At 43.1% G+C, this 20,715-nt stretch overlaps 1 protein-coding gene across 4 annotated transcripts in view; it reads right to left on the bottom strand.

The window, feature by feature from the left end:
• The window catches only part of TSNARE1 (t-SNARE domain containing 1), a 460,905-nt gene that overhangs the window by 307,889 nt on the left and 132,301 nt on the right, over positions 1-20,715 (bottom strand). For all 4 annotated transcript variants that reach the window (XM_066566893.1, XM_066566868.1, XM_066566875.1 and 1 more), the window contains exon 5: positions 580-657. In XM_066566893.1, the coding sequence (XP_066422990.1) occupies positions 580-657 (78 nt within the window). The remainder of the gene's footprint in view (positions 1-579; positions 658-20,715) is intronic.

The raw sequence follows: 20,715 nt of genomic DNA on the forward strand, positions 1-20,715 counted from the left end.
ATACCTTCCACCCAGCAATTTTAGTTTACATCTGTCTGCAAGATAAATTCCTCCAGCCTAACCCAACAAAACTGATGAGCCAGAGCTTGTTTCAAAGGAGGGAGGACTCTGCATCTCTAGGGGCTGGGGAGATACCCCTGCCCAACCTAGAGAGTGAAGAACCGCAGAATTTTGGTGTTTTTCTAAGGGAGATAGATGTTTTGCAAGCTCATGTGACAGGCTCTGAGCACAGCGTGCTGCAACATATTTGAAAATGAGCCTGGGTTGTTCCACCTTTCTGAGCTCTTAGCTCTCTATTGTAACAGATGACACAATTAAAAATAGAAAAAAAAAGGGATGTGGTCTCAGCAAGGATTGGAATGTATCTGTGCCTGTTGGATGGAGCATATGGTGGAATATTTTTACATCTTTTAAGGAGCTGTGTGTTGGACATGTGCTGCTGCTCGTGAGATGCAGCAGCAGAAAAGCTGCATTAATATTTGCTCCCTGACAAGAGGAGCTGCCAGGGGCTGTGGCCACACACAGGAATCATCAGCAGGACAGCACAGAAGGCACCAGGAAAGCTCCCATTTTACTCACCATTGGAGTTAATTCGGAAGACATTGGCTGAAGTCTCTTGAAAAAGTTCCTGCAGCTCACTGGGATCAATCTGAGTGGCTGTGAAGAGAAACACAGAAAAAAATAAAAGTGTTAATACTGGACACCACCAATCGCTTTGAAAAGGGGATGATGATTTGAAAAGGGATGTAGATTCCTGCTTGCTGCAGAAATTTAGCCCAGGTAGGGTGGACTGATGCAGATTTACACAGGGCCTGGTTGTGGAACTTGCACTGGAGAGACAAATCCAGCACCACCAGGACAGTGAAGATGCTGCTGCAACACAGTGGATACAGCCCACATGGACTGAGATGGCATTTCTAGGGATTATCAGCAACCTGAATACAAATAATTCCACCTCATTTACCAAGTGGGAGTATCAGAACCACGAGTGAATGAGAAACCCCAATGGCAAGTGATGGTCACCCAGCACTTTCCAGAGCAGCAGGGCCCCATATCAGCTCCCATATCAGCTGTGGAAAAAGCAGCGAGCAGAGGGCACCTGCTCTGTGGGGTCAAAGCTTTTGGGGCAGGAGGGAGGTGGGAGCTCAGTGAGATCTCCACAGATTCCTCTCCTAACCCCCAAGAGAGGTTCCCCTCTTCCCATTCCTTCCTGATAGCTCAAATGCAAGGGGAAATGGGTCAGTGCCAGGAATTTCTACTGCGGGTGCACAGAAAAAATCTCACAACTTCATTCCCAAGGTCCCCACTTTAGCCAAGGTACTCAAATCAAGGAGAACACTGAAGTGAGGGTTTGAATATTTTGGGGTTTCAGATTTGGTGGAAGGTGGGGTGGGGGATTTTTTGGTTATTATTATTATTATTATTATTATTATTATTATTATTATTATTATTATTATTATTTCTGTTGTTGCTTTGGGGCTTTTTATTTGGTTGGTTTTGAGGGGTTTTTTTTGTTGTTGTTGTTTTGTTTGTTTATATAGGAATTTTTGGTTGTATGTGTTCGGGTTTTTTTTGGTTTGGTTTGGTTTTTTAGCTTCATTTCCCAACTTTCAAATCCCTGAAACTGTCCCCAACTTCTCCACCGTTTCATCATCCCCAGAGAAGGAGTCATGTGATGGTGGACTGAGCTATACTAGAGAATCACAGAATATTTTGGGTTGGAAAAGACCTTTAAGATCATCTCATTCCATCCCCCTGCCATGGGTGGGGACACCTTTCACTATCCCAGGTTGCTCCAAGCCCTGTCCAACCTGGCCTTGGACACTTCCAGGGATGCAGCAGCCACAGCTTCTCTGGGCAGCCTCTGCCAGGGCCTCCCCACCCTCACAGGGAAGAATTCCTTCCAAATATCCAACCTAAATCTACCTTCCTTCAGCTTAACACTATTAATTATGGCTGTATCAAGCCCATCTCACAGAGTAAGGATACATCATGTAAATAAGCTTTAACCAGGCATTTCGATTTTGATTGATCACAACTCATTTGTAATGATGTCTTTGTCACCAGTTTTACGGCAGCAGCTTTCCAGCAGATTCTTTTTTATTCTGCCTCCCACCTGTGTCAGCTTTTGTGGGTTTCCCAGAAACTTTGGTCACATTCTGAAGCACCCCAGGGCTTGTCCACCCAACAGAGTCCAACAGCCCCTGTTATCCCCCAGCTGCTCCTCTGAGGTGAAGCATCTCAGACTCTCAGACTCAAACAGGAGCTGAGATTCATTTCTTTAAGTCAACAGACTGGAACTCTGACCTATTCTGCATCCCTTCACCAGATTTCCCTAAGCTGCTAAAGCCCCACACACCCAACCTGCACTTGGCAGAGCAGAAAGATAATGGTGGAGCAAGGCAAAAATGAGGAAAATTGGGCAAAATGAGAAGCCTGCTGGGTGCACTGCTCAGGTTAGGGCTGAGGATGCATCTCCCAGTGCTGGAGGAGCAGCTGCACATCCAGAAAGCAGAATTTCCACTGCTCCTCACACTCACTGAGGTGGCTCAGCCCCGTAACAGCTGTAAATAAAGTCATGGATCAGCCTGTCAGGATGAAACAAATCCAGGGTATTAAATGCTGTTTAATCCAAATGCACAGGGCCTCATTGCTGGAGATTTTCCCACTCTTCCTGCAGTTTCTCCTAAATCAGCTGTCCCAGACACTCCTTTCCTTTGTTCTATTGTGACAGGGTTCACAAGGGGTCCAAGGATGAGGGAAGAGATGAGGATCTGACTCCATGTTTCAGAAGGCTTGATTTAATATTTTATGATGTATATTATATTAAAACCATATTAAAAGAATAGAAGAAAGGATTTCATCAGAAGGCTAGCTAAGAACAGAAAAGGAAAGAATGAATAACAAAGGTTTGTGTCTCAGACAGAGTCTGAGCCAGCTGACTGTGATTGGCCGTTAATTAGAAACAACCACATGAGACCAATCCCAGATGCACCTGTTGCATTCCACAGCAGCAGATAATCATTGTTTGCATTTTGCTCCTGAGGTCTCTCAGCTTCTCAAGAGAAAAAATCCTAAGGAAAGGATTTTTTCGTAAAATGTGTCTGTGACAGTTCTATAGAGGAGGCTGCAGAAAAACAGAAATTAGTGTGGGCTCCCGTCCCCCAGGAATTTAATTTGTTACTAACAAAGTCCGGCTCTCATTAAATCACTGGTGAAAGAGCAGCATAGGAGAACATTTTTACATATTTAAGACTGTGATTACCCCCATTTTAGGAGTTTTTTCTTGGATTTTCAGAGTGCTAACATGTTCCAGAGAACACTGGTCTGCACATTTTGGGATAGAACTCATTTTGGATGGGTGGGGGGTTTTTTTTAAATTTTTTTTTTATTCTTTCCTTAGAAACACTAAATTTGCCTCAAAAGATTTTTATCTTGGCCCAGCGATCCTGAGGTACTGAACAAAGCCCCAGATGAACCATGAAGCAACCAAACCAAGGTTTGGGAGTTCAACTGGGATCACTCAGCTGGGAACAGCGCTGCTTTAAATCCCCAACTGATCCAGACTGCAGACTCCAGTGTGCTCCCACCTGGGGACGCTCCTGCCCCGCCTCCAGCAGGTGCCTCTGAGGAGTCATTTCGAATGCCAGAGTCACACCAAGAGTCAAGATGAAATATCCCAAACGTTGCAAAAGGCAGGAGAAGCACCAATTTCACTGAGGAGGAAACACAGAGCAACACTGAGAGCCCAGAGTTGTTCCATGAAGTTAAAAACTACCCAAAAAATCCAGGTGCTAATTTGGGAGGGTGAGATTTATTTATATTTATTGCTGCAAGATCAGTTTTCTCACCCTGTGCCACAATTCCCTAATGGAAAAGAAACAATGCATGTGGATCATACTCTGAAATCATGGAAATAATTCATTTTTTAAGCCTCCACATATTCATTGTAGTCAAAATTAAATAAATGGAAGAGGACTGTGAGGTTATTAACTCCTCCTCAAAGGCCTCTCAGTCCACACCTATCAAACAGCACCCACAATCCCCCTCACACCAAAAAAATGCATATTAAATCTAAAAAAAAACAACCCCAACCAACAAAACAAATTAAACTTTTGTCCAAAATTTCCAAACAATTACTTTGACAATACAATTCAAGAAGAATGTTTTTTTTCTGAGAAAATTGCACTGCATCTGGCTTGCAGTTTCCTGCCCCTAGACTTTTTATTTCACGTCACAGCATGATGCCAGTTCTGGTTTTTACTTTGTTTTTATTTTGCAAAAGAAAAGAAAATAGTAACAAGGAGGCTGTTTTAACTACTCCAATTTCAAGCTTCAACACATCAAGCCGAGATGTTGTAACTATTCACGGAGGATGCAGCAGTTCAAGCAGACAAGCAGAACAATTTAAAAACAGCAGCAGAAAGCAAAGCAAAACTGCCTCTGTACCACCAAGCCAAGGAAGAAAAACCAAGACTGAGAAGTAAAGTGGATGTGAAGTCTGATGAAAAATTAAACATCTTTGATTACATCAAGTGAATGCTTAAATATTATGATTCCCCAGGAAGGATTAGGAGGTTTCTGATATGCAATAAATGTTGTTATGCATTAAATACATGCCCTGACACTAACAGAGTTCAGGGCCACAGCTGGGAAAAAATGACTTTTATTTACACTGTGGTTCCTCAAGGCTGTGAAGGCTTTACAGTGGATGTGTTACAGAATCCCTCATGCAAATGGTTTCTCCTTTACTGCCTTAAATGGACATTTCCAAAAAACATTTGTACTGTTTCCATTTATTTTTCCAGGAAAATCCCCTTGGATCCCAGGACAACCCAATTTCCTCTGCTATCAGTTCAACCTCCTCCCTGCCTAGCATATACTGATTTCCTGCTATATTTATTGTTGTTATATTTATTTTTATTCATAGAAATCATAGAATGTTTGGGGTTGGAAGAGACCCTAAATATCATCTGGTCCTGCCACCATGGGCAGGGACAATTTCAACCAGACCAGGTCACTCAAACCCCCACCAACCAACTCCTAAAGCAGCAGAAACAATGGCATTTCTGATATTTTCCTATTTAATTCTTCTTTCTTTTGCCTGGAAAGCCCCACAGGCACCCAGGTAGGTGAAAGAGATGGAAAAAAAGCTTTTTAATACCTGCTCTGCCAAAGCAAAGTGTGTCACTGCACACTCTGCAGGGAGAGACCTCAGCTGTGAGTGGGACCTTGAGGAATTTGTGACTTGGGTGTGGAGTTTTATCCAGAAATTTCTTCCTCTGGGCAAAAATCTGTGAGGCTGCAGCAAGTTTAAATCCAGCCAAGCAACATCACCTCACACCCGTCTGCTGGGCAGAGGTGGCATCTTAGACCTCTGTGTTACCTGTGACACTCTGGATCAAGGCAAAAAAGGAGGAAGAAAAGAAAAGAAAAGGAAAAAAAAAAAAGGAAAGAAAAAGGAAACTGAGTCATGGAATCACTTAGGTTGGAAAAAACCCTTTGAATCCAACCATTAACCAAGCACTGCCAAATCCACCACTAAACTGTGTGCCTTGAGTGCCACTTTTACACATCCTTGAAATATCTCCAGGGATGGTGACTCAGTCAGTTCCCCTGACACCCTGTTCTCATAACTGATGACCCTTGCATTGAAGAAATTGCTCCTAATATCCAACACAACCCTCACCTGGTGAATCTTGAGGCCATTTCCTCTTTTTCCTACTGTTTCCTACTTGGGAGAAGTGACAGACCCCAGCCTGGCTGCAATCTCCCTTCAGGGAATTGTGAGGAGTGGTTGAGAAGCTTAAAAATCCATGCAAGCCTTACTCATGATTTTTGCAATCACTATTTCAGAGAACACTCAGAATGCATCACTTTCCACAATCCAGAGCAATTATAATCCTTAATTCATCACAATTCTGTCTACAGAAGCCAACTCTGGGTGAGGAATGGACAGTGGAGGGATGCGGTGTCTGTGCTTGGAGCAAAATAGAACTCAAGGACTAAAATAGACCCAAGCACCACCACCAGCAGCTTTGGTGGGGAAGGAGAAATCCCAGCAGGAATTTATTTCAGTTCCTCTCCAGGACCAGCCAAACACGATGCCTGACCAGGCTCATAAGGGCTTGTCTGGAGTGAGCTGGATAAAATTAATGTAAAAGGGAATTGCTGGAGGTCCAGGACAGCACTCATGGCAAAGGAACCTACAGGAACATCCTTTCACTTAATGTTAATGAAAAGCACCTGTGTTTGCCACGTTAATCTTCCTTTCCTATTAATTATTTCACACTAATTTGGAGCTCCTAATGGCTTTTCTGCAGCCAGGTGAAGTCAATTCCCTCCCTGAACTCAATTTTGCAGCAAACTCAAAATAACCTAAAAGTTGCAGAGAAGAAGCAGCTGTAATTAAAGTAACTTGGGTAAAATGGGGGAAAAGAGGAAAAAACAGGACAAGAATTTGATCTTTCTACTTACAATACCTAACGTGAGCATAGCAAAGCAACTCAGCACCCCAAACTGCCAGGGATTTATCCCCAAAGCACTACCAAGAATTATATCTGTGGTCTGGTAAAGAAAGCCACAGATTTCCTGCAGCTCCTCTCCTTTGAAAGCTTTAACTAAAGTTACAGCATCATCCTTTGCTGAGAAACACCCACAGAAAATTACTTGGTCTCCAAACTCCTCTTTTGTGCCATGAAACACCTGCAAGGTGTAAAAAAAGCAGGCAGGAAGCAACCTGCTCCCTCTGATTTCAAACCATCCACCCCAAATACTCAATTTACCTCTAGCAATGTGGATTCAGCCCCATCAAACCCAGCCCTGTGGATTAACCCTTTCACAGCTGACCTGAGTGGATGAGTCTCACCCATCCAGCACCTTCCTCCTCCAGCACTACTCAAGCCATTGCAAAGCTTCAGTTCCCCCCTTTTCATACCATTATCCAAGAGAATAATTCCTAATTGAATACTGAGATCCACAATGAGAGCCATGAAATGAACTCCAGAGAGAGGAAGAGACTGATTTTTGGCAGCTGGCCAGAGAGGAAAGGAGATTTTCTCTGGAGAAAAAAAGATAAATTCATGTCTTTATTTTAGTTTTTACGCAAGAGTTGGCATTAAAGTGAAAAGGTGGAAGAAGATGAAGGAAGCCAAGGACAAGAGAGAGTAAAGAGAAAGAAGCAGATTGTCATGTAAGGAAGAAAATGCAAAAATCATCTCTTTGGTCATGGATTTGCTGTTCACTTGCAAAATTCATCCTCACAACTGGAGGGAATTTGGGCAGGGATGCTAATTGCTCACTCTGGGCACGTGGAACATGTGATGCTCCCCAAGGAGGAGCCTCTCCACTTGGCCAAGAGTCAGGGCATGGTCTGGCAGAGTGTTTCTCTCAGGCTTGGCTCTAGGAACAGTTTGGATATTTCTCTTTATTCCCTTAGTAGCACATGGGTGGGTTTGGGAGGCTGTTTGTGGCTACTGCTGCTGTGAGAAAGTTGGAGATGCACCCTCAGGGACATGGATCCAAAGGTTTGGCAAAGTTGAACAATGAGTTGTTGACACATTTCTCCAGCCCTGGCAGGGGGGTTGGACCTGGACGATCTTTAAGGTCCCTTCCAACCCAAACCCTTCTATGATTTCTATGATTTTAACACAGTTGCAGATTTCCCTGGCCACACTCGTACCTGAGCTGAGACTCTGGCACTGTCTGTGCTGTCCTGGACACACCAGGTGAGGTGCTAGTCACTGGAGAGTCTTTTCCTTTCTTCTTCAGCAGTTTGTTATTAGCATATTTGCTAAAGAAGGAAACCAAAGTGAACGAAAACATCTTCACCAGAAATAATGCAAAGCAGGAAGTGGTGGAGGCACAGACACCTACACCCACCCCAGACAAGTCCTTTAGTCCCTAATACTCAAGAGCTTCCCAGGGTGTTCCTCCCTGTGGATTCTCTGGTGTGTGACCCCATTTTCCACACAGCCCTTGGTTTCTTCCACTGCCAGAACACTGTTTTGGTCTTCCACTGCCTTCTCCTTTCATTTAAACCACAGGAACCTTGATTCTCCTCGTCACCTCTGCTCTCCTCTTGACACTCTTGGTCAAAAAAAGCTTCAAGAAGCACCAGGACAGAAAGGATTGGCTAAGGATGTGTTTGGACAAAGTTCTTTTCCTCAAAACAGCAAGCCTAAAATAGAAAAGGAAATGGAAGAGAATGAAAGAATCATGTGTACTGTGAAGTTGCTCCTGGCGTGCAAGCTTGGGAGGTTTTTATTTCCTGCTGATGAAATTTGAGTGAAATAAGTGATAAAGGGAAATGTAAGCAAAAATCACACTCATCAGGCAATGTGATTTTCGTCAGCATTGTAAAATGTGAGGCTGTTTCACATGGAAAAGCTCTGAGGCTTTTTGCTACAGCTTTGTCCAAAAGGGCCTGGGTCTCTTCAGCATGGGCACAGCACAAAGAGGGGGCACCTTTGGAATTATAGGTGTGAAAATTGGGATGAAGCTGGTGTTTGCACCAATCCTCCCTCCTCACACAGCAAGGTCACTGTGTTCAAGAACTCAATTCCCCACAGGTTAACTCAAGGTCTCTATTTGCATTAACACTTATAAACTCCTGTTCTCTGTTCTTTTTTTAAACTTTTTTAATCATCTTCCTGATTTGTCCAAGTTCTCCTGAATGTAAAAAATACATTTTTCCTGGTTTTGGAAATGAAGTTTTACCTGAAGGTAAAATTCTTTTCAGCTGGAAGAACACATTTCATCCCACCCATCTAAAAGGGAGAGGTGTTAGGTAGTGAAGTACCTGCCTTCCCCTCCTCTCCCTAAGGGAAAACCAAGAATCAGAATTGATTGAGTTGGAAGAGACCCACAAGGACCATTGAAGTCCAAATCCTGGCCCTGAACAGGACAATCCCAAGAATTACATCATATGTCTGAGAGCATTGTCCAAAAGCTTCTTTGCCTCAGGCTTGGAGCTGTGACCACTGCCCTGGGGAGATGTTCCAGGTCCCAACCACCATTTGGTGAAGAAACTTTTCCTAATATCCAATAAACCTCCCCTGATACAACTTCAGGCCATTCCCTCAGGTCCTGTCACTGGTCACCAGAGAGGAGAAATCAGTGCCTGCCCTTCCATTTCAAGCACATTGCTCCTGCCTCACTTCCCCACCAGATAACACTCATAGAAAAAATACAGAGAAAATTAAAGTAAAACCAACACATCTGCTTTCACAGAATAGATTTTTTTTCCCTTTGAAAGTCCTACCACAGCTACAGCAAGTTGGCCAGAGGAGATAGAGGTTTCATAATCTCTAAGCCAAGTTCAGGGCCTAAATTCAACAAGTGGATAAGGCCAAGGAGGCAAAGGAGGCAGGGACAATCATTTCATGTTGGTAAGGATCCTGCCTAGGGTCCCATTTTTGTCTTGGGCTCTCTGAAACAGTTACAATACCTAAACCTTATCCAACCTCTAAATTTACACTTAATTAACACTTTCCAAGAGAAGTTATTGCAGTGTCCCCATAACAAATGCTCCTGGTAGGGCTTGTAAGTTTTAACTGGAGCTCAGCCTGGTTCTTCCTAGGAAAAGCCTAGCAAACAAAATAAAATAAAGAAGCCTTGAATACAGACACAATACACATTTCTGAGAGAAATATAAATACAATGCCTATCCCAAGGGAAGTCTAGGAAGCCAAGGAAAAGGGCTATTCAGGCAAAAGTTTCCCATGTAATTAAGGTCTAGGGAAGTGGGACCAAAACTTGGCAGCTTGGCAAGTGTCTGTGCCCTTGGTGGCACAGCGGGCACTGCAAGGGACACTCCAGCCATGGAGAATTATCTCTTATGGAATTCAAGAAGGTAAAGGGTGAGCATTAATTAGCAGTAAAAGTCAACTCCAGAAATTAAATAAGATACAGAATTTAGAGACTCTGTCCTTCACGACCTAGCTGAGGAAAAAGGCTGCACACAATTCCTGCACTTCCATTTAAATCAGCCAAGAGATGATTTTTGTCCTAAGGAGCATTAAATCCTGGAGTGCTGTGCCAAATTCCCATCTCCACCATGAGGGAAACAGCCCCATTCTAGTCCAAACACAGCACCAAGTCCTCAGCCACAAAAATACAAATCTCTGTGTACCCAAGAGTTGGTTCAAAGAGAAAAGGAAATGTTAGAGATCCATGAGGCACTGACACATGTGACCAGGAGAAGCTGTGGATGTGTCAGCCATGGAAGTGTTCAAGGAAAAGTTGGATGGGACCTTCAGCAACCTATTCCAGTGGAAGGTGAGTTGGAACAAGATGATTTTGAAAGTCCCATCCAACCCAAACGATTCTGTGGTTCTATGATTAATTATCTTTTCACAGTGCAATCAAGATTCAGTCAGATTTGCTTTGCATTATTTCTGGTGAAGATGTTTTTGTTCACTTTGGTTTCCTTCTTTAGCAAATATGCTAATAACAAACTGCTGAAGAAGAAAGGAAAAGACTCTCCAGTGACTAGCACCTCACCTACAGCACAGACAGTGCCAGAGTCTCAGCTCAGGTACGAGTGTGGCCAGGGAAATCTGCAACTGTGTTAAAATCATAGAAATCATAGAAGGGTTTGGGTTGGAAAGGACCTTAAAGATCATCCAGATCCAGCCCCCCTGCCAGGGCTGGAGAAATGAGTCAACAACTCATTGTTCAGCTTTGCCAAACCTTTGGATCCATGTCCCTGAGGGTGCATCTCCAACTTTCTCACAGCAGCAGTAGCCACAAACAGCCTCCCAAACCCACCCATGTGCTACTAAGGGAATAAAGAGAAATATCCAAACTGTTCCTAGAGCCAAGCCTGAGAGAAACACTCTGCCAGACCATGCCCTGACTCTTGGCCAAGTGGAGAGGCTCCTCCTTGGGGAGCATCACATGTTCCACGTGCCCAGAGTGAGCAATTAGCATCCCTGCCCAAATTCCCTCCAGTTGTGAGGATGAATTTTGCGAATGAACGGCAAATCCATGACCAAAATCCTGGAAAATCAGCAAGTACAGTCTTGACAAGGTGCAGAGAAGTCCCAGAGAGGATCAGAAACAGCACAAGAGAAAGCTGTTGGCACAAGGTGTCACTCAGAAGATGAGCTACACTCTGTTGTAAAAGCAAAGTGGTGAGATAAAGCAGACGCGTTCCTTCCAACTCACGATGGGGAGGAAAACACCCAGCAAAACTCGAACAAAAGTTCCAACCACCCAACAAACTTTGCTCCATTACTACCCTAACAGTTTATTTCAATTTATTATTAACAAGTTCCCTGCTTTTGAAAAACAACTAGAAATGTATCAGTTTTGTTTTTTTCCCAGCAGAGAGTGACAGTTTGTGCTTCTCATTCTTTTCTTCCCAAGCTTGTTAAAGATGTTAGACAACAACATCAGCCTCCAGTACAAAACCTGATATTCTCTACATCTGCATTAATGCTGCCAGAGAAATCTGTTCTCATCCTATGCTCCTGTTTAGACAGGAGAGAACAAAAACTAAAAGCAAAAAAAACCCCAAACCAGCATGGGAAAAAAACCCAAACAAACACACTGCCTTCTAATTTCTAAGAAAAACAGCAGGTCCTGTCGATTTAGTGGAGGGAAATGTCAAAGACTCACGAGGCTGTTACTAAAATAAAGAGCCCATCACTTCATGGGGGCAGCACAATGGCTAAAAGTGATTTGAAGGTCAGGGGAGGTTGGCAGCCCATGGGAAAGGAGCTGGTGGGATCCTCAGCCCTGTTCCACCTGCTCAAACCTCTGTAAAATGAACAAAATAATTCAGAGAACTCCCACTTTCACCACGGGAATCCATACAGGCTGCAGTGCTCTTCTCCAGATGGGAGAATTAGGGGAAAAGTTGATTTTCTGTGATGGTTAAATGTAAAATAGACTTCAGATTTTAAGCAAAATTTTATGAAGAATAAATGCAGAGCAGAGCTGGGTAGTGAATTTAGAAGCTGGTAATTTTGGTGGTGTGGAAATTTTGGTTTTGGTTGGACAGTTTTACAATTAAGAGTTTTTTCCTCCATTTTTAAGCATCGGGGAGACAAACTTTAAAAGATTTTGCATAATATTATTTTTGCTGGTAGTGGATTAGGATATAGTTAAAATGACAATTCATTTTTGATTGAAATAAATCAATGTACTGGAAAATACCAATTAATTTTTGAAATATCCCTTTCAAATCCTATTGCTTCTTGCTTTCCAAGATGGAAAGTCTAATCATGTTCCCTCCTTCATGCTCCAAAGCAGTGGCAAAAGCAAGCATTAAGGCAGTGTCTGCCTGTATTTTTTAAAAGAATACCTAAGTCATTAAAAACACAAAAAAAGCAATTTAAGGTATTTGACAGTTTGTTTCATTTTTTAATATTGATGCTATATGAGGATATAAATAAAACCTGAGTGAAAGCAAGTTTTGTTTGTACTGCCATATTCCTGGGATAGTCTGCAGTCCTGTGTTAATGCAAGCACAAACAACAGCACCAACAGGATGAGAAAATGTAAAGGAATTGACTGGAAAAGCAAAGTGGAAATGATTAATCTTACACTTACTGCCCGAGTTGTTGGGAGTGTAACGTGGAAACGGCCAGCAAAAAAGATGAAGAATCCAAATATTTTTGAAATGTCATTATTTAAAAATTTATTGGCGATATAAATCACAAAATACTGCTTTTATTTTTAAACTGGCACTTAATCAGCCTCTCTTCTGGTCTTATTAACGAACTCAGCACTAATTGCCTTAGAAAATATCTTTTTAAAGATTCAGGCTATTAATGACAAGATGGAGATGATTTTTTTTCCTGATTAAGTCCATGTGATGCAAGTGAGTGGTAGCAGAAAAAAAACAGCCCAATGAACAAAAAAGAGAAACCCTATAAAATATTACCTTGCCATGACTTTCCAGATGAACAAACACATCCTGTTGGGATGGGACACTGTGAATGCTCCATCCCTGGAAGCGTCCAAGGCCAGGTTGGATGGGGCTTGGAGCAGCCTGGGACAGTGGAAGGTGTCCCTGCCCATGGCAGGGTTTGGAACTGGATGATTTCTTTCCAACCCAGACCATTCCATAATCCAGGTAAATGGATATTTCTACGCTCCTTGTAAGTGTGATGCTGGACCCTCAAGTTTGTTCCAGAGTCAACACTTGTTGCAGTACAAAAATGTAGAATTTCAAGCGTAGAAAATGCCTTTTCTTCCCATTTTCTCTCTCTTCATAGCTTTCTTCATAACTCAAAATTCAGGCCATTTCAAGGACACAGAAGAAAAATTGCTCCCACAGTAAGTAAAACCAAAAATCTCAGAAAGACCTTGCAGAGTAATTGAGACCTGCATGAAGAGTTTTCACAAGCTAAAAGCCCTGGAGAGATGGAGTGAGGTCTGGGATGACAGGACAACAGAAATTACTGAAACAGAGACAAATTGGATGCAATGGAAAATAGCAATGGAGCAATGCAACAGCTGGCACCCATCTATGGGAAAAAGAGGTTTGTGCATGGGTAATGCTGTAAATGCTGGAGTAGATTTCCCAGCTCAGAGTAAAAGTTCCAACTGATGCACCCTCCTCTTCTGGAGAGCTTCAACTCTCCATCAAAGAAAAAAAAGAAGCAAGGTAATTTATTAGACATTTTAAAAAGAAATGAAAAATGTTAATACACCCTTTGCCATTTATTGGGAATTTTTATCATGTTTAAATAAGAAAACTATACTGCTAATTTATGCATCATACTTTATATACCTTCTCAGCATTACTGAATAGAGGAAGGAAAATTACTTTTGTTTGCTTAAGATTAACCATAATAGAAACCATCTGGCTCCAAGAATCAGCTCTTTTGGAAGAAATTATAAAACCTATACAGGGTTTTATACTCCATATGTACCAGGCCCCATACGTCGTTCAGGAAGACGAAGTGCCATCTGCTAGAGCTTCTGGAAGTCTCCTGGGCTTGTTTCTGTGGGACATTTTATGTGGATCTGGCCACCCACAGCTTATGGAATCTGCAGCTGGTCAGCAGAGGTTGTAGCAGTGGCCATAAGATGTTTCTTGTTGCACAGCTACTGCTGTAGGAAAGGAAGGACTGGCACAGGAGGCACCAGCTCAGCTGCCTCTCCCTGGGATTCACATGGACCAAATTTTGATTTCTCGGACCCTGAGCAAGCTCCTGGCAAGCCCTTTTATTGTTCCTCACAGTGAAATGGTCAATGTGGGGAAACATTACAGGATTAGTAATTTATTTTTTTGTACACATTCACTCAGGAACAATGTGTTCCCATCTACCAAGGGAGGAGTAGAGGAGAACATCATCTTACTGCCATGTATTACATAGAAAAAAATTACTTTGCTGTTCCACAGATGATTTCAGCTATAAACATTAAGTTGTAGAATGATTTGGGTTGGAGGGAATGATAAAAACAATCTTTTTCTAACCCCTTACTATAGGCAGGGACACCTTTCACTATCCCAGGTTGCTCCAAGTCCTGTCCAACCTGGTCCTGGACATTTCCAGGGTTGGGGCAGCCACAGCTTCTCTGGGCAACCCGTGCCAGTGCCTCATCATCTTCACAGTAAAGAATTTCTTACTCATATCTAACCTAAATCCATTCTCCCTGGTCCTCTACACACCCTTATAAAAAGTAATCTCACAGACCTGTTACCATAGAAGGAAACCTCTAACCCAGCACAGCAACACAGCCCTAAACGGACAGAGCTAAAAAATAAAATTCAAGTAAAAGAGAAGTTCATTAGATGTTTATGCAAAGCTACAGAAGAAATGGAGTTTCTCCATGTGTGATGTGATTTGGACAATGAGCTTTATGCCCACACTTGTACACAAAAGAAAAGCACTGTATGGGCATTAGAATTAATTTGACATTATTATAGTGCCCTCTGCACCTTTGTAAAGCAAAAATATCCCTTCCTCAAGGACAAACCAGTAGCATTTACACTGTACTGGGGCTCAGCCCCATGTTCAGGAGGACTGATCCATCCTCAGGGTCAACTCTGCCTTCAGCTGCAAAAGACAAAAAGTGGCGTTTTTGCTGTTTAATTCAGCAGAACTTTGCTCTGTTCCTCATTCTCAGCAGGAGTCATTAAATATCTGCAGACCAGATTTTGCTCTCCATCTTAATTGAAAAGACTCTATTATGTACTTGAACGCAGACTTTCTCCCTTTCTTTCAAAATAAAACTGAGACGTGGCTTGAAGTATTTGCCTAAAAAAATAAATAAATAAAAAATTCCACAGCACAGTGATACTGATGAGTATGAGAAAGTGGAAGTGACAGGAAACTGATGAAGAAAAGGCTGAGTTAAATTTTTTAGACAACTGGTTTATTAGCTGAGGCATTCTGGTTTAGATCAACAGATACAAATGCCAAACCCAGTAAGCTGGTTTCAGCTGAAAGACTTTTTCCTTCTTCCCTTTACCATCGTTGAAGCAGACCCTTACAAGCTTTCAAAGGGAAATGTTTTGACATTCTGAACTGAAATACTGTGTTCTCAAAATTTGCCCATATTTTAAAAAATGAAATAGCAAGTAAATTAGAAAAAAAAGAGGGTTTCCCCCAAATACTTCCCCCCTGAGTACCAGCACCACTGCTCGTGCAGAGAAAAATGCATAAATCCATGTACAAGACATAGCAAAGAGGTGAAATCAAAATATATCTGAAAGGTTTTGGCTCCAAGAGCAAAGCTGGGGCAGATGTGCAACCTCCACGGGAGGGAATCCTTTAGTCCCTCTGGAAAATGCCAAGGAATCCCAACGCAAATAATCATTTAAGAGTCAGGGAAGTAATTCTGCCAAAGAACCCGAGAAATGCCATTTTAAACTATTTCAGGTCTCTTTTCCTCCTGTAGCCTCTCTTCAAACATTCTTGCCATGTGCTACAGGAATTTTCTGGCACTTTTTCCATGACAAATCACAGAATCACAAAAGCCACAGAATCACAGAATGGTTTGGGCTGGAAGGGACCTTAAAGCTCATCCAGTTCCAACCCTCTGCCATGGACAGAGACATCTTCCACCAGACCAGGTTGCTCCAAGTTTCATCCAACCTGGCCTTGGACACTTCCAGGGATGGAAGCCACAGCTTCTCTGAGCATGTTGCTGAAGTTGAGGTCAAAGAAAACCCTTCCCCACACCTCTTCCTATCAAATTGCCATAAAAGGGTTAACACCTGATTTCCAGCACACCTACAACCATTCCCTTCTGTGCACACCTCTATAAATAGTAAATGTGAACATGTGAGCAGGGTGTTGCCAGCAATGGCTCTCTGGAATTTTGTCGATGTTGGGATTGAAATGAGAAAATTCAATGTTCCAGCAGAGGGAACAGGACTGCTGCCAAATCCCTGCTCCACCACCTTCCCTTGTGCTGGTTTTGCATCCACCAGCATTAAACAGTGGGGGCAGAAGGTGGGAACAGCCTCTGGCTGGGACAGGGGACTCATTCACCCACGAGCCAATAGCGGCCACCTAATGGGGACCTGTCCTGGCTGTGAGTCTGGGGATATCCCATCCCTGGAAGTTGTGGGTGAATGTTCCACCACTGGAAGTGTTCACAGACAGCTGGATGGGGCTCTGAGCAACCTGGTCTAGTGGAAGGAGTCCCTGTCAAAGGCAGGGGACTGCAACCAGATGATCTTTAAAGTTTCTTCTAATCCAACCTAATTTATTTGTCCTTTTACCTCTTTTTGCCTCCTTTTTCTTTTCTTCATTCCCTCAGCCTCTCACTTGTTTTTCCCACACACCACTTTTGAAGTCAGCAGCAGCTGCTGCCATGCAGAGCTCACAAAGCAGCTCAGGGAGACTGAGATGTGTCACATTCCTCCCTGGGAAAAATTCCTTCTTTGCTGCTTCTTAGGAAGAGAAGGTTGAAACAAAGGGATCTCCAAAACTGCCTCCATCTCTGTTGCCAGGATGGGGCATCCCCAGGGCCTGTGTTCATCTACAGCAAACTTCAGCCCATCCATCCATCTGGTCCTGCTTGAGCAGAGATCTTGGACTTTATAAACCACAGAGGTTCCTCCCAACCTTCCATCATTCTACAGCTCCTCAATGGACCATTCCTCTTCTTCCTTAAAATAAAGATGAAGATCCAAGGAGCAGAAATGCTATAATTTTCTAGTCAAGGGTTGGATTTGATGATCTCAAAGGTCTTTCCCAGCCTTGATGATTCTGTGATTCTTTTGTGGTCATATCCTGCCTTTCTTCTTTCCAAATCCTTGTTCAGAGGGGACTGGCACTGGGCAGCAAAACAATCTGTAGGAAATGTGCTGCGCTGCTGCTGAAATGGGTAAAATGGTGCTTTTTAGAGGCAATTATTGATCCTCAAGTGGTCAGAAATTGCCTCCCACAGGTTTCCTATCATGTTGCAGCTCCCAGGTGTTATCCCCACTGGGCAACCACAAGAAAGATCATGTAGACCAGGTGGGACACATAGATCTGCTGGGGAAGGAGATGCTTTGCAGGTCAAATTCTCCACTGGATGAATGAAGTAAAGGAGAGCACCAAGAAAACCACACTGGGTATGTAAAAGTCACAGTAGCCAATTCCTCCTGAAACCAGAAAATATCTCCTACTGGACACAAATAAAAGACATCTTGAAGCTCTTGAAGGCTTGTCAAGAAGGGGGGGATCACCCCCTAACACCCATCCAGTTCCAGCGAGTTCATAGCCAGGTTGGAAAGTTCAGCATGAGGTGATTTCCCCCAAAACAGGTGGAAGCAGGAGTTTGGCAGCCTCACTCATTCTCATATCCCACTCCCTGCGCTGTGCTAATTCCACACTTGAGATGGTTTAACCTCCCCCAGAGACGTGAGGAGGTCAATCAGCACTTCTCCTCCAGTTCATTGTACCCAGCAGCCTGAGCAGTTAGCAGCAGTTCCTTTGAGTGAGTTGATTTTATCAGAAATTCCTGCTGCAGCCTCCGTGCGTGCACAAACGCAGTCAAGGCTTCTATAATTAGAGCACACCGAGAGAGAAAAGCAATTTGTAAGGAGAATTACATCTCTAAAATGTGTCTTTCTCAGAAAGGTGCTGCCTGCATGTCTGGGGGAAAAAGCTTGAATATTCAGGAGGAAATTCTCTGTACTGGTGCCACTAGACATTGACTAAAAAGCTAATTGTTTTGGGGTTTTTTCTAGTGTGTAACAGCCCCAAGCCATAAAAAAAGAAACAAAACCCCACATAGGCACACACAGGTGTCATCTGTGCTTAGTCAAAGACAAGATATACACAAAATAACCAAAATATCAGCCAACAAGCTGAGCACTGTGACTGTGGATCTGTTTGCAGTGCAATGGCACGAGACCTAGAGGAACAAACCTGGGGTAAATTTATACAGATTGAGATTTATAACAGCAGAGTACGTGGTGCTTTGCACCATGCTGGTATTATTGTTGCTCCAGAGCAAGAGCATTTTGATCTACCAAATCCCACAGCATTTCTGTTCCCAAATATTTAAATGAGGCAAGATGAGCTTGCTGGGCAGTTGTATTCACCAACTGCTGCTGGGTACTGAGGATGTTCAGTCTGGAGAAAAGGGGGCTCAGAGGAGACCTCACTGCTCTCTACAATTGCCTGGAGGCAGGTGAGGTGGTCAGGTGGGGTTGGACTCCCAGGAAACTCATGACAGAAAAATGGGAAATGGCCTCAAGGAGGTTCAGACCAGATATTACAAAACATTTCTTCACTGAAAGAGTGGATAAGCATTGGAACAGGCTGCCCAGGGCAATGGTGGAGTCCACCATCACCAAAAGAGTTCAAAAAATGAGTCAACATGGCCATGGTGGTATTTGGTCAAAGGCTGGACTTGATAATCTTTGAGGTCTTTTCCAACTTTAAGGATTCATTGGTTCTCTAATTCCATGAAAATGTTGCCACCCACAGCCAACCCAAGGCTGTTTGCTGGTTTGGTGCAGCTAAAAATCACCTGTACAGCCCTGATTGGGGTCTCACCTGAGTCATTGTGGATCCTTTTGTGCCTCCTTCCCTCCCCACACACCCACAACAGGCACCCACAGCACCATGAAGCAGAACCACTCTGGTCTCTGGGCCACCACACAAGAGATTTTGGGTTATTTTGGCAAACAGGAGGAAAGCAAAACCTTACCAGACTGTGGGCCATGGTCTGTGCAGGCTGGGGGCAAGAGCAGGGGAATGGTCCCGAGTCCTGGTCCTGACCCTGCAACATCTGAAGCTCTCTCCCTTCTCCACTGGAACCCTGTTCCCTATTTCTATGGAAAATCTCTGTGATCCTGCCTGCAAGACTGAGGGGAAATGGCAACTTTGGTTCTCAATTGCAAGGATGATGCAAGGAGCTGAATATACATTGAATAATACTGCAGGAAGTTCTTCGCATGCAGGTAATTCAAAAAGACTGACAAAATAATCTCATGATCCCTTCCAGCTTTAAAATCCATGATTGTGAGAGCTGAAAGGCATGCCAGAAAAAAAATATATAATGCTACTTAACTGTTAATGCCAAGGTTAGATTTCTTTTCACCCAAGATGGCTAAATAAACAGAATTTCAAAACTTCCAGTGAAGTTTTGCACCTATAGACTGAGTAGGTGGAAAACAACACTTTTAAAAGGAGCATCTTTGCATCACTAAAAGCACTCTCTGTCTAAATGGGCTGGAACAACGTCTAGGGACTTCCATGCCATTGTCTTGAAATATTGCAAAAATAAAAAATTTAAAAAAACAAGCTTCACAGACATGGAAAGTTAAAATTCTTGTGCTGCCATTAAAAAGTTGGAGGCTCCCATCTCTCAAACAGTAGTTGGCTTGTTTAAAGAACAAAGCTCAAAGGACATTAGCAAGATTAATCTTGTTAATAATTCATTATCATTCTTTTCCTCTTTCATCAAAATGTAGGTTTTTACTCAGAAGGTTGTAATATACAGAGTTTATGAAGACTGTTTTGTTCTTACCCTGTTTCCCTATTGAAAGTACACTAAGATGATACTTTGGGGCATTTGTGGTGGATTTGGCAGGGTTGGGTTTATAATTGGACTTGAAGGTCTTTTCCAATCTTAAAAAATCTATGATTCTATGATATTGATCACTGGCTATGAATAGGCTGCCCAGAAAACTCATGGCTGCCCCATCCCTGGAAGTGTCCAAGGCCAGGTTGGACGGGGCTTGGAGCAACCTGGGATAGTGGAAGATGTCCCTGCCCATGGCAAGGGGTTGGAACTGGGTGATATCTAAAATCCCAGGTCATTCTAGGATTTTATAATTTAAAAAAAAAGCATTTGCTCCATGTATGAAGGAGACACAGTCCCCACGCCCTGGGTGCATTTTGGTTGTGTTAGAAAACAACTTCAGGTAGCTGGTGAGCTCTGAGATACCCAGTGACACACAAGATCTCTGTAACTCTCGCTGGGATCTGAACCCAGGTCAGATCTTAGCTGTGCCAGTGTTGGACAGCCTAAATACAGAGACCTGGTACAGCCCACGCAAATATGAGCATCAAATACTGGTCCTCTAAGAGAAAACCTATAGTGATGCCCTAAAAAGGCTGCAAATATTTCCTGTTCCCTGCTAAACTCTCATCTGACTGCTCCACCTCTTCACCCATCTCACGGAGGGCAATTTTCTTGCAGACACAGCTCACCTCAGACAGGGGATGGAGGACACACCTGAGCTGTGGAGAGCAGCACAAGGGAAATCTTCCTGAGTCAGGATGTTCACACCAGATGTGGGTC

This window comes from Molothrus aeneus, chromosome 1 (assembly GCF_037042795.1).
Source record: "Molothrus aeneus isolate 106 chromosome 1, BPBGC_Maene_1.0, whole genome shotgun sequence".
Classification (NCBI taxonomy): domain Eukaryota; kingdom Metazoa; phylum Chordata; class Aves; order Passeriformes; family Icteridae; genus Molothrus; species Molothrus aeneus.